The sequence below is a fragment of the Octopus bimaculoides genome, chromosome 6, assembly GCF_001194135.2.
Source record: "Octopus bimaculoides isolate UCB-OBI-ISO-001 chromosome 6, ASM119413v2, whole genome shotgun sequence".
Classification (NCBI taxonomy): Eukaryota; Metazoa; Mollusca; class Cephalopoda; order Octopoda; family Octopodidae; genus Octopus; species Octopus bimaculoides.
The window spans coordinates 40,554,685-40,569,418 of record NC_068986.1 but is presented as its reverse complement, the minus strand read 5'-3'; the positions used below and the strand labels follow the sequence as shown (position 1 = coordinate 40,569,418).

The window sequence follows — 14,734 nt, the reverse complement described above, 5'->3', positions numbered from 1 at the left end:
ATATATATATATATATATATATAGGTCTGTTGTTATATATATATATATATTTATATATATATATGTATGGTGATGCAAACAGAAAAATAGAACTCACAAAACTCTCAAACCTTGAGTCATTTTACAACTTCTGCCGATTATTAAGTAATATATATATACGTACAGGGACATGTGTGCATGTGTGTGCGTGTGTGTGTGTGTGTGCATGAATGAGAGGGACACTTGACCTAAATTCATCACTGACGTATTTATAAGGTAATAAAAGTCACTTTATATATCACCTGTGTTTTCCACAGTCCCACTGCCACTACCACCACCACCACCTGTACAAATTTAATCAGTAGCCAAATAATATCATATTTATGCCATTTAACAAGTGGCATAGAAGATGTAAAAGAACAGCTTTTGAAGAGAGTGGAAACAAAAAAAGGTAACGTTTGTTATGCGTCACAAAACAATTATTTGTTGACCAGCCACCACCACCACCACCATTCCTATCAACAAACACTTGTTTTTATTATAGCAATAAGAATTTTATAAAGTCAAGCTAAAACTGATTGAAGTTCAGTTCCGGTAGGTAGAAAAAAAAAGGTCTGGGAAATCATTGACATTCATCCTGACATTTCAGAGACATAATAGTAAATATTCCAACTTCTGCTTGGATTTTGTTTAGTTTCTCTGTTTTTAATTGTTGGAATTTTTTCAATACACACCACACACACTAGCATATATTAAAGAAATTATACACACACACAGGGGTTGAGAGAAAGAGAGAGAGAGATACACATACATAGACAGGTAGATAATCTGAACATTATTTAAAAAATACTGCTGAAAAGAAATTAAAAAGACTTAAAGATTTGTTGCTGTGTAAGCTTTGAGAGGCTAGCTGATGACATTTGCAATTTTGGACCTTATAAATTGATTTCGTATCTGTCTTGAAGAATGGTGGTTCCAGTTGTTCAGTCAGTCAATCTATTATTTAGTACAATTGTTTGAGTATCTCACCTCTCAAGCAAGTCTCCTCATCTCAATCTTTTTATCACTACTATAATAGCCACTGCTCCTTGAAGCTAGCTGGTCTCGTACCTCAACAACTCAGCATCACTCCTCACCCACTTATTTCTCTACCTCTTGTTATTCTTGTTGCACTCACTCATCTCTCAGTCATGTACAAACTACAATGCCTGGTTCTTTCTCCCTAGAGCTTAATTTCTTTGGAATTTCCCCTTGGTTCACTACTTGCCTGCAGTTGTTGACCAGTAACAGTTAAAACAGAACAACAGCAACCTAGCCAGTCTCAGAGATCCTATACGCAATAAGAACTACTTTGCCCTGCAGTATAGATTCAGTAAAAAAAAACACACACACACCACCTATAACATAATCTTCAGGCAGACTCAGCAAGGCAAGGCAGGGCCTCTGTATTCAATGTACAGTTGTATATTGTTAGTGCAACTGTGATAATATGTGAATATGTCTTCTTAAGTGAAGGCATATGACTCAGTAGCTAGAGCATCAGGCTCACAATCATGAGGTAGTGAGTTCAATTCCTGGACTGGGCTATGTGTTGTGTTCTTGAGCAAGACACTTTATTTCCCATTGCTCCAGTTCACTCAGCTGTAGAAATGAGTTGCAATGTCACTGGTGCCAAGCTGTTTGGCCTTTGCCTTTCCCTTGGATAACATCAGTGGCATGGAGAGAGGAAGCTGGTATGCATGGGCAACTGCTGGTCTTCCATAAACAACCTTACCAAAACTTGTGCCATATGTCTGTCCTAAACGTCAGTGCTTGTTTTCAGGCATTTAGTTAGTCCCTCTTTTATACATTCTGAGTAATATGAAGCTTTCTTTTCATAAGTCCCAAGCTACTCTGGTGATTGAAAAAAAAATGGTTTTCAATCACATATCATATATGCTGCATGGACCACAAGGAAATATGCCTTGTGTATTACAGAACAGACAAATGGTTAAGCAATTCAGTTGATAAAATAAACAAAATTAAATTTTGAGTTAGAAGCAGCTTTAATAATCCTTCCTACTATAGGTACAAGGCCTGAAACTTGGGGGAGTGGAATAGTCTATTACATTGATCCCAGCACTTGATTGGTACTTATTTTCCCAACCCTGAAAGGATGAAAGGCAAAGTTGACCTTGGTGGAATTTGAACTCAGAGCATAGCAATGGGCAACATGCCACTAAGCATTTCACCTGGTGTGCTAATGATTCTGCTAGTTCACCATCTTAGAAGTGGCTCTAATAATGCAAACATTATTGATGTCACATACTTAATGCATTTGTTTTGTTTAAACATTTTACATTTATTTATTTATTTATGTGTTTCAGCCAAGTGGCTGCGGTCATGCTGGTGCACCACATTGGTGGATTTTTAAACCAAAGGAAGTTCCTTTAAGTTAACAAGGGTTAAAAAACACTGTATACCACAAAGCCAGGCAAAAGGAATTGCCCACCTGGTTTTGAGGTATAGAGAGTTCTTTTTTTAACACTTGCTGTCTTAACGGGACTTTCCCTGGATGAAATATTGCTGCTGAAAAGTGTTTAAACAAAACACATACATTGAGCATGTGACAATAAAGATAGACAAAATATTATATAATGGTGAAGTTAGTAAATAAAGACAAGTACAAGATATTGCATCACCCTACATAGTTTGTTTAATGTTTAATTAAGTACCAAGGAAACTTCCTTTATGAAATATATATTTTCTATAAGCGGATATTTTCAAAAGTAAATGCATGAACATCACAAATTCATATTGGTAAGATGAAAATTCTTTGCTATTAGAATTTCTATATCTATAGTCATGTATTTATTCATCTATGACACATGGTGGAGTATGGGGAGTTTGCTTCCAGATATAATCACAGCAACCAATAAGAGGAAGATGTGTCTTCCTTTAAATATATACAAAGCTTGACAAGTGAAGATTGTAACCAATGCTTTGAGCTGTTGAATTATTAGATACAATTAAACACACACAACAACAAATACACATTCATAATATATAGTTACCAAGTTACAAAGGAAGAACATATAATGTCAGTTTTCAAATGGGAAAAATCTGTTTAAACACATATTAGCTGTCATAGTGTCAAATATCACAATTGTATCATAATTCTCCAAACCTCAATTTTCTGCGTAAAAACAGTATTTATGTGTCCAGTGCTTTAATCTTGCCAACTCTGTGTGTGTGTGCACGCGCATGTGTGTGTGTGTGTGTGTATTTGTGTGTGCATGTAACTGCCTACATATAAGAAACTAATGTTGGCTGAGTTGAAAGGTTACTAGCCAACCAGTTGAAGGCTGATCTACTTGCAATTTGATCAGTAATATCCTGTTTCTATGGTCAAGACTTGTAATTTTTACATGACCAACCCACTACACTAACTTAACAGCCAGTAAATACCCACAAGGTGATACAGTTCATCATTCTATTGTAAAACTGATGAGCAATTAACTAGACTGCGGTGCAGAACTCACCCAAGCATATGCCATTTCAATTCTTATTGCAGCCCGGGGATACTGGGCATTATGTTTTCAACTCAACTTTATTATTATCATCATAACATCCACTTTTCCATGCTTTCATGGGTTGCAAGGCATATATTAAGGTAGATTTTCTATGACCAGATGCCATTCTTGTTGCTAACCCATATTTGTTTCCAAGCAAGGTAATATTTCCCCATGGCAGACATGTTTTCACAAAATATTGGAAATAAATGACATTCATCTATAATAATCACAGGATCTCAAGACAAAGAGACACAAACATACACATACATGCAGGCATAGCTGCATGGTAAGAAGCTTTCTCCCCAAGCACATGGTTCCGGGTTCAGTCCCACTGCGTGACACTTTGGGCAAGTGTCTTCTACTATAGCCTCAAGCTGACCAAAGCCTTGTAAGTAGATTTGGTAGATGGTAACTTAAAGAATCCTGTCATATATATATATATATATATATATATATTACATACAGAAATAAGAGGAATAACCAGCAAAAGTGGACTCCTGTATGCTAGAAATAGATGCCGAATCGGCATCCATTCCTCTTATTTTTGTATGTAATATAATTTTAATCTTCAGATTTTTTTAATATGCTAGACCACTGGTTTTAATTGATTAATATCAATTTTTACCCTCATTAATAAATTATATATATATATATATGTACATATCTATGTGTGTGTCTTTCTATCTGTGCTTGTCCCCCCAACACCACTTAACAACCAGTGCTGGTGTGTTTACGTCCCTGTAACTTAGCAGTTCAGAAAAAGAGAGGATAAAATAAGTACTAGGCTTAAAAAACAACAAGTCTCCGGGTCAATTTGTTCAACTAAAACCCTTCAAGGTGGTGTTCAGCATGGCCGCTGTCAAATGACTACAATAAATAAAAGAATAAACGAATGCTCAATAATCATACATGCACACAAACATACAACAAACTTCCTTCAGTTTTCGTCAACCAAATCCACTCACAACGCTGAGGTTGATCCAGGGCTATAGTAGAAGACACTTGCCCATGGTGCCACACAGTGGGACTGAACCCAGAACTAAGTGATTGGAAAGCAAACTTCTTAACCACACAGCCATGCCTGCACCTATTATAAGATGCAATTGTACAAAAGAAGCCTATGGCATAAGATGTGCTGGGGCTTACATGCTTTTCATACTTATCAAAAGCAAAAGAAGTAAAAACATGAACAGATTCAAGTTATAGTAGTGTGCCAAGCAGATAACCCCTCCTTGGCTGTTAACAATAAAGGGGATATAGAAAACTCCTTTGTCAGCCAATTGAAATACCAATAAAATTTATAGTAGAAAAAAATATTTACTATGTCTACCTCCTCTATTGTATGTAACCACCTCCTACATAGTGTATAGGTAATACAGGTAGATAAACATGGTAAGTTAAGGAAGTTGAATAGTAAATTTGATAAGTTATCTTTCTAAATTATCATCTTATCGCAGCAGTTTGGGGAAAAAGTGAAATGTAAAGTCTGGAATTAAAGAAAAAAAAAAAAAATAAATATCATGAAATAAAGAGTAAGTCTTGCTTTATCTTGAAAATAAATGTTTAAAGATAAATGTTAAAAGATAGGCTGAGTGTAGAAACATTCAGAAACCAGATGGGAATAAAACAGAATGTAAAAATGAGAATAAAAAGAATGGTTAGTGAAAAATTGGTTGAGAGAAGCAGGTGAGAAGCATCAGTGACTGTTGATTGATAGTAGTCAAACCAGAGGCAGACCAAAGAATACCTGAAGTTACATTATTAAAATACAGAGATAACTACTGAAAGTAAAGATCAAGTATTGTAATGGAAGGAAAGAAAAGAAAAGAAAGAAGGAAAGGCAGAAAGAAAGAACTGCTTCTGAAGAATTGTATAACCTCTGGTAAATACAAAACTGGGTTAGAAGAAGAAATAGAAAAGAAAACCTCATTAATGCAAAGATGAAAGTGAGATCTTATAATCAAATTACATCCACAAGAGTAGTGTAGCTATTCAAGTATTATGACAAAAAAAGGTGGGGAGGAGACGGTTGTATTGATAGAGTAACAAGAGTAACAAACAAAATGGCTTGTGGTAATTTATTTTGTCCCTTCAGGTTCTAAGTTCAAATCCTGTGAGGGCCAACTGTGCATTATATATAACTCAAGGTCTTTGAGATAAATAATCAGTAAGATCCCGGTCAAATTAATCATCTGAGATCCTTTTATTCAAATTAACAAGCTTCTGCTAATTAACATAAGAGATTCTTGTTATGACTAAAAAGAGAGAAAGAAGATGTTAAGTTGGTAACTGTGGTACAGAACCAAACTGTACCACAGAACTGGCTTCCAATATTTAGTTCCATCTCCTAACGTTTTAAGTTCAAACCTTACTGGTGTTTAATCAACTTCACCTTTTATAACTGATGAGACCGATGGGTAAGAGTCATCAGTATATTGAAGTTGATTCAATCATCAATCAACTATATTTGTTCTTTATGGCTTTGAGTTTAAGAAGTTCACTTTGCAACCACATGGTTTTAGGTTCACTCCCATTGTGTGGCACCTTGAGCTAGTGTCTTCTATAGCCCTAAGCTTACCAATGGCCTGTGAGTAAATCTGGTAGACAGAAACTGAGTGGAAGCCTGTTGTGTGTGTGTGTGTGTGTGTATGTGTGTTATATATATACTAGCAATGCACCCCGGCATTGCTCGGGTGTTCTGACCTACAACCACATTGTATTATTTGTTCCTTTCTTATGGGCAGAATCGGCACACTAGGAGTATGAAGCAAACAACTCTTCTTTATAAACATATTTTTCAGTCATTCTGATGAACAATGCTGCAGTTTCTGTCTACCAAATTCAGTCACAAGTCTGCGGTTGGCCTAGGGTTATAGTAGAAAACACTTGCCCAAGGTACCATGCAGGGGGACTTAACATGGAACCATGTGGTTGGAAAGCAAGCTTCTCAACCACACAGTCATTCTTGCACCTAATGTGTGACTGTGTGTCATCATCATCGTTTAACGTCCACTTTCCATGCTAGTATGGGTTGGACGATTTGACTGAGGACTGGTGAACCAGATGGCTACACCAGGCTCCAATCTGATTGGCAGAGTTTCTACAGCTGGATGCCCTTCCTAACGCCAACCACTCCGAAAGTGTAGTGGGTGCTTTTACGTGCCACCGGCACGAAGGCCAGTCAGGCAGTACTGGCAACAGCCACGCTCAAAATGGTGTATTTTATGTGCCACCTGCACAGGAACCAGTCCAGTGGCACTGGCAACAATCCCGGTGTGTTTACATTTGTTGTTAAATCGAATATTGTGTCCCACTAATGTCTCAAAGTTAGCAGTGCATCAAGCAGAAACCTATAAAATAAATGCCAGATTGAAATACGGACTGAGGTCAGTTTGATCAATTAAATTTTTGAAGGTGATACCCCATCATGGTGACTGTTGAAAGACAAAAACCAGTAAAATAATGTTTAAAGACTTAATGGCTTCAAATTTCAGGTCATGGATTACTAACCACAAGATAATGAGAGTTCCAAACATCATATTGAACTTCCACACTATATGATAACACTATATGTACATCTCAGCCTACTTGACTTCCACCAATTAACAATTGTAATTTGAAGTTTATTGGTTAGCAGTAAGAAAGATGTCCAAAAAGTTATTGTGCAAAATATTGCGAGGAAAAGTCATTTTTCCACCACAACAAAACATGCACACATACACAGAGGTGTATCTGTGGTAACTTGAGCTACTACAAATAGCAGCCAAGTCTCTCTTAAAACTCACTCTTTCATCAAAAGAAAGACACAGATTTACAGAAGAAAAAAATCTGTGAATGGGTCTGCTATATCAGAGGCAACTCAGGGCAAAACAAAACACAGACAAACATACTTCACATTAAAAGATTATCTACTAAATAATACTAATAAAGTATATCTTTGCAGTTTCATTCCCTGGTAAAAAAAACTCCATGTATTTTAAACATTTTCTCATTATGCTCTGAGATTGTTAAGGAAGAGTCGCCTCCCTTAGTTAAAGGCCTCAAAATTGTGTGGCCCGAACTCGTTTTTGAGGTTACTTTTGTAGTAAAAAAGAGTTATTGTGCAAAAAACATACTTTATTTGATAGCCTACAGATCACTGAATCTTTTGATATCTCATACATCAAAATCAGCAGCTCAGTTTTCAAATTCATATGGAACATACACACACACACACAAACTTTGTTTTATATATTAAGACATATACATACATACAAATCCCCTGTACATCCCCTACATCCCCTGTAACTTAGCAGTTTGACAAAAGAGACCAAATAGTAAGTACCAGGCTTATAAAAAAAAAAAGAATAAGTTCTGGGTTTGATCCGTTTGATCAAAATTGTAAATTATATATATATAAATATTTGAAATTTTGATTAATTAAAAATCATTTCTGGTTCAAGTATGGTAGCCTGAATTTCTAAGTTCATTTAGGGTTAACTGTTGACAGAGTTTCCTGTATACATTCATGGCTGTAGACCCGAAAATATATATGCCCAGTTAAAATTTTTTTGAAAATATATAAGCACAGAAACAGACAGGCAGTTGAGATATTGACCGGCAAGCAGACAGTGGCATTCTTTATGTAGTTGCTCAACTTGTTAGAAACTGCTGCTAAAATCTACTACAAGGAGGAAGGACACATGATAATGTAATCTACTGTCTGAAACGCAAACATTTTCACAGCAGTAATGTATTTGGTTACAGGTCTGCTTTGTCAGGGTTGTGCTAGAACTAAACAACAATAACAACAACTATATATTCAAAAATCTATATGCTTCAGAAACTGGACTGTGGTCATGTTGGGGCATCTCATTGAAGGGTTGTAGACAATCAAATTGACCTCAGTACTTATTCTATCGGTCCCTTTTGCTGAACTGCTAAGTAACAAGGACAAACCAACACCAGTTACCAATTGTATATGCTTGTCTATACAATAGGCTTCTACACAGTTTCCATCTATTGAATTTACTTGCAAGGCAGTGGTTAGCCTGGGGCTATATTAGAAGATAAAGACCCAAGGTAGTGCATAGTGGGACTGAACCTGAAACCATGTGGCTGCAAACCAAGCTTCTTAACCTCACAGCCATGCCTGTACCTAAATGTACACTAATCTATACACAGTTACATATAACACAGGCCAGAGGATTTAAACACACACACAAACACAACTGTATATGTGTGTGTATTACTTAAGTCAGAACACTGACATGCATATACACACATATCTACACAAAGAAAAACACAAAACTCAGTTCTCATATGCTACAAAAAAAAATGTAATTTTCTTTTTAATAGTTAAGAATAAAATAAATAGACAAAGAAGAGACCTACCACAGTTTTTCTCATCTGAGTTATCCCCGCAGTCGTTTTCCTGATCACACAGCCAAATTTTAGGAATGCAGTTACCATTTTTGCACTTGATGTCATTTTTAATGCATTCATCAGCTGAAAGATAATGGCATTTTCATTACTGCACAAAAAAAAAACAACAAAAAAAAAACAACACCACTAGGCAAGAAATGGAAACAAAATTGAAGGAAGAGGAAAAACTAATAATAATAATAGTGTTGTTTTCTTTATCAACCACTAAGGATTGACAAAAACATCAAGGATGGTACAGGATGATACAGAGTGGAATTACATAAAAGCAAATAAAAAAAGAAGTATAATAACAGAAAGAAAGAAATGGAAAAAAATTCAAACAAGGAATAATTTCCTATAGGTGTGGGAGACCTCCTAGGGTGCCTATGGAAAGCCCACAAAGCCATGGTCACTCTGACCACTAAGGCAAGTGCTCTTCTCCAATTGCAGCAACAACAATAATGATAATATTCCTTTCTACTAAAGGCACAAGGCCTGAAATTTTGGGGGAGGGGACTTGTTGAGTATATCAACCCAAGTGTTTCATTGGTACTTAATTTACTGACCCTGAAAGATGAAAGGCAAAGTTGACCTCAGTAGAAACAACAACAACAACAATAATAATAATAAAAATAATAATAATAATAATAATAATAATGATGATGATGATGCCAAATTTTGGCACAAGGCCAGCAATTTTGGAGGAAGGGATAAGTTGATTACATCAATCTCAGTGTTCAACTGGTACTTATTTTATTGATTCCAAAAGGATGAAAGGCAAAGTTTTCACCATGGCGGAATTTGAACTCAGAACATAAAGGTGGACGAAATGCTACTAAGAATTTTTGACCAGCATTCTATCAGCTTACTACTGCCTTGAAAATAATAATTGTTTCTGATATTAACATAAGGCTGGAAATTTGGGGTAGAGGGATAATCAAATATATTGAGCCAAGGGCTCAACTGGTACTTATTTTTTTGGCTCTGAAAGGATGAAAGACAAAGTTGACTTCAGCAGAATTAGAATTCAGTTGGAACAAATACTACAAAAATATTTTTCCGACATGTTAATGATTCTGCTAACTCCTTGCCCTAATAATAATAATTTCTTTATTTGCCACCAGGGTAATGGCTGAGGAACATGATATAAAAACAGACATAGATTGTGGTAATTTACACAGAAGCAAATGATACAACAAAAAGTGTAATTAGATATGACATATAATATTTAAAAATTTGACAGTAAAAGAAAAGAATGTAAACCTCTTCATACAGCTTGGAGAATCTTTAGTGCCAATAGGAGAACCCCACCAAACAAGATCTCCCTCAACACCAAGAGCAAGTGCCTTCTTCAATTTTTGCTCTCAGACTTATAGGTCTATATTCAGAGCGGGAGCCATCCTTTTTAGCAATTTTCACCATTTTTACCCTCCTTTCAATAGATTCACTCAAGGACAGCATCTCCTTCTTCACCCTCACCTTTTTCAAATGAAACTTGAAGAAGTCAATGAGGGCCCTACGAAAGAAGAAAGTCTCTACCCTCATACTTTTTAACCTCATTTATCACACTACCTATTTTACTATTGGTCCCAGAGAGGAAAACTGCATTCCTTGCTTGGAATGTGAAAAACTGTATCTAGGAAGTAGTAAAAGTGCCTTATGAAATGCTATACATTTTCACATGCTTTTAGGAGTTTATGTTTAACTCAAGCTCCTTGGCAGATAGAAGGAAACATTTCTCCTGAAAGGACTGCTAGTAAACTGCCAGATAACATCTTCAGTCTATTCCTACTAGGTTATGTAAACTGAACAGTTTATACTTAACCATTTAGTGTTTAAACTGGCCATATCCGGCCAGAGTATTCTACTTGTTTTATGTTCAAACTGATCAGATCCAACCTCTCACACCTACCCTACAATGCCATTCTAAAGATAAACAATCACATCATCAAAATCTTGAAGCTATGAGATAATGCATAACTAATTCAAGACAATGTGAATATATAAACATTACATTTCACAAAGTAATCTAACATTAAAGAGTTAAATCTACTACCCTAAAACACAACAAATATCATTACAGGATTTAATTCAGAGTCAAAGATATTTTAGCTGTATTGATTCCATCTTTTCAGCTGAACACAAGGCTTAATGGTCATATGGGTTTAACTATTAATAGGGTGTGATCTACCTTTTCAATATAATAGGGTGTGATCTACCTTTTATGTTTTACTTATTTCAGTCATTGAATCATGACCATGCTGGGGCACTTCCTTAAAGGGTTTAGTTAAGGAGATGTGTCTGCTATTTCAAACAGGCTAAAATACATACAGGTTCTCTCATAACATTCTGTCATGATCACTTGATAAACAGTTGGTTAATCATAATGCTATTGTTGAAATCTAAGACACCAGACACATCAAACAAAATGATCCACAAAACTTCAATTATTCCTCTGAGTACCATAAAAAAATATAGAAAAAATATGTGTACACATATGAGTGTATATCTGTGTCTCCTTGTCTTGACATCATATGATAGTTGTAAATGATTGCACTGTCATACAAGCAGTGTCATTCATTTCTAGTATTCTGTGAGAACATGTCTTGCCATGGAGCAATATCACTTTGCTAGTAAACAGATGAGGGTTGGTGACAGGAAGGGTACCCAGCTATAGAATATCTCTCTCAATAAACTCCATCTGACCCATGCAAGCAGGAAAAAGTGGAGGTTAAAATGATGATGGTGATGATGTCATTCATCACTCACAACAAAAGAAATAGAGTAATAGAAAGAGATTACTCACAACATCGCTCATCAGAGCCATCTTTGCAGTCTTTGGCATCATCACATCTCCATTGAGACTTTATACAGTGGCCGTCATCACATCGGAACTCATCTTCGGTGCAATTCTTGGGAGCTGTTTTGCAAAAGACAAAAAAAAAAAGAAAAGAAATTATAAACAAATAAATACAACAGTGGCTGTGTTGTTAAGAAATTCACCCAACTCACATCACAATGACATGATTTTGTGTTCAATCTTACTCTAGCATTAGTTTTTACCAATTCTTTCTGAGTGGAATCTGGCAGGCAGAGACTACAGAACCCTGATGTACAAACATATGTATGTGTTTGTGTGTCTATGTTTACCATGGTTGATTTGTTAAACAGTTTATTTTACAGTCAAGGGGTGTTGAGTTCAATCCTACTGCAAGAAATCTTTGATGTTCTTTAACTAGCCTTGTGAGTGAAAATGAATAGATGGAAACTGTGCAGAAGCCTATTTGATGAACTGTACCAGTAATTCAAAGAAAAAAACAACTTTGTCATACACTGTATCATTCAGGTTTTTGCTTAAGGGCTGTGTTAAGAGTATGAGTTTCTGTGGCATACTTGGCCAGTTACACTCTAAGTCAGTCGAGTTGATCAAATAACTGAAATACTCAATATTGAAACTAATAGGTCCACTTGCGTTTTTGTATGCTTATATGTATAGAAACCAGTGCTAGGTTCACTGTATATCAGACTGAAGTACTGGGGCTAACACAATCAAACTAAAACCCTGAAAGTAGTTCCCCAGTATGTTTGCTGTCTAATAACTGGAACCAGTAGCAGAATAACAGTATAGAAACAACATACACAGACAGTTACTATAATACTATAATAGTATTGTTTATTATGACCGGAACACATAAAGCAGTGGGCTGGCAGATTTGTTACTCTATCAGACAAAATGCTGAGCAGCATTTCTTTTTGCAATTAACGTTCTGAGTTCAAATCCCATTATGATTGAAATTCATATGATGATAAGGTTGTCCATGCAGAGTGACCTGGGGTTATAAAATGAGACACTTCATTTGACTGTTAAAATTTATTATTGCAAGTATGGAAAAATGGATGATGATGATGATGATGATGATGATGATGATGATGATGATGAGGAGGAGGAGGAGGAGGAGGAGGAGGAGAAGAAGAAGAAGAAGAAGAAGAAGAAGAAGAAGAAGAAGAAGAAGAAGAAGAAGAAGAAGAAGAAGAAGAAGAAGAAGGTGATAGTGGTGGTGATGATGATGATGATGATAGTATTCAATTGGTATTTAGCCTGACAGAAACTGACCAATGATCAAAGATATTCCAGCTGTAAAATTTCATACATCCGTTTTTTTTTAAATAGCAGAATGTAATTTGAGAGCAATTTGACTTTTGTTTCCAGCAAGCCAGATTGTGCCTCAGTGATTCATATTCAATGTTGCTGTTGTTGTTGTTGTTGTTGTTTGGCCCTGACCAAGCAGCATTAACCATCTTGTCTTTTGTTTAGGCAGAATACATATTATGCAATCTTTTTTTTTTTTTTTTCCAATACTGTAGGGTGTAATGGGAATGAAATTTGGCTGCTATTTCTAGCAGGTCAAGTGGCCATATAGAGGGTTCTCATATTCAATCCTGCTGTTGTTATTATTACTTAGACCCAAGCTAACTCTGGTCAAGCAGGTCTTTGATCAAAATACATTCCAACCATAAACATAGGGTTATTTTTTTCTTTTTTGTAGACCACAACAAAGTTAAGGATTAGAGTAATCAATGTTTTTAATTTAAAAGATTTTTAAGACAGTTGAGTGTTATTTGAGAGATTTTGCTGTTATTTCTAGCTAACAGAACAGCCATGTAGAGGACTCCTCATTGGTTTGAATTCAATTCTACTCTGAATAGTAGTGGAGCATAATGCAAACAGAAATGAGGCAATTACAAATGGAGGTTGAAATTGGGTTGCATATCTCCTTTGCTTGTTAATTTATTGCTCCCCACCCCACCCACACACCTAACCAACACCAATAACGAGTAAATAATCATCTCTCTCAAGATTCTTAGGGGATAAATTAAAACTGGTAATTAAAAATTGCTGCTATACATCATGATAGCTGACTGATATCTATCTGTGATCTTATTCAATAGAACACACCTAGAGTATATTAATTACATAAAACATATAAATAAATAGTTTGTTCTTTTTGTTTATGTTTAATGTTTCCCCTCTACTTGCAAATTACAGAGTTGTGGTAGCAATATTATGTTCTGAGAGGAAGGGTTTGAGCTGATAAGAAAAAGAAAATTAGGTCTCTAGTTTAGATATATACACTGCCACTTGTATAAAAATGAATAACAGAGTAGTAGGTGTCTGTGTAAACATGTGAAAAGATAAGTGTGATTAAATTTCCTAATTTACAGTAATCAAAGATTAAATACACTCATAAAGCTAACTAAACTGACATTTTATATTAAATTTATATAATTTCCTGGGTCATTAGAAGTGACTTTTTGTGTATAATAATGAGAATTTGATAGATATGAGGGTCTTGAAATATTACAGTAGATATTATATACTGAAGATAGATGTTCATTCTTCGACTCACTGAGTACTTCCTCTAAAAAATATACATTGTTTCTCTAAAAAAATGTCCTTCCTCTTAATCACCATCCTAATCGACCAGCACCATATTAATCATTGTTTGCGGGAGAGAAGAGAAGGGTCTTTCCTACAATTCACCGCTCATCAAGATACTTGTATCATTTTGTTACTGAAGCCCCTTATTCTGAGAGCTGACCTTGTCCAATTTATTTCGGTATTTTTACAGGCGCAGGAGTGGCTGTGTGGTAAGTAGCTTGCTTACCAACCACATGATTCCGGGTTCAGTCCCATTGCGTGGCATCTTGGGCAAGTGTCTTCTACTATAGCCTTGGGCCGACCAAAGTCTTGTGAGTGGATTTGGTAGACGGAAACTGAAAGAAGCCTCTCGTATATA

At 35.7% G+C, this 14,734-nt stretch overlaps 1 protein-coding gene across 1 annotated transcript in view; it reads right to left on the bottom strand.

Annotated features, from left to right (window-relative positions):
• LOC106882548 (low-density lipoprotein receptor-related protein 4) overlaps window positions 1-14,734 on the bottom strand; it is a 461,294-nt gene that overhangs the window by 94,323 nt on the left and 352,237 nt on the right. The window contains exons 4-5 of the mRNA XM_052968692.1: window positions 11,743-11,856; window positions 8,907-9,020 (exon numbers count right to left, since the gene is read on the bottom strand). Coding sequence (XP_052824652.1) covers window positions 8,907-9,020; window positions 11,743-11,856 — 228 coding nt within the window. The remainder of the gene's footprint in view (window positions 1-8,906; window positions 9,021-11,742; window positions 11,857-14,734) is intronic.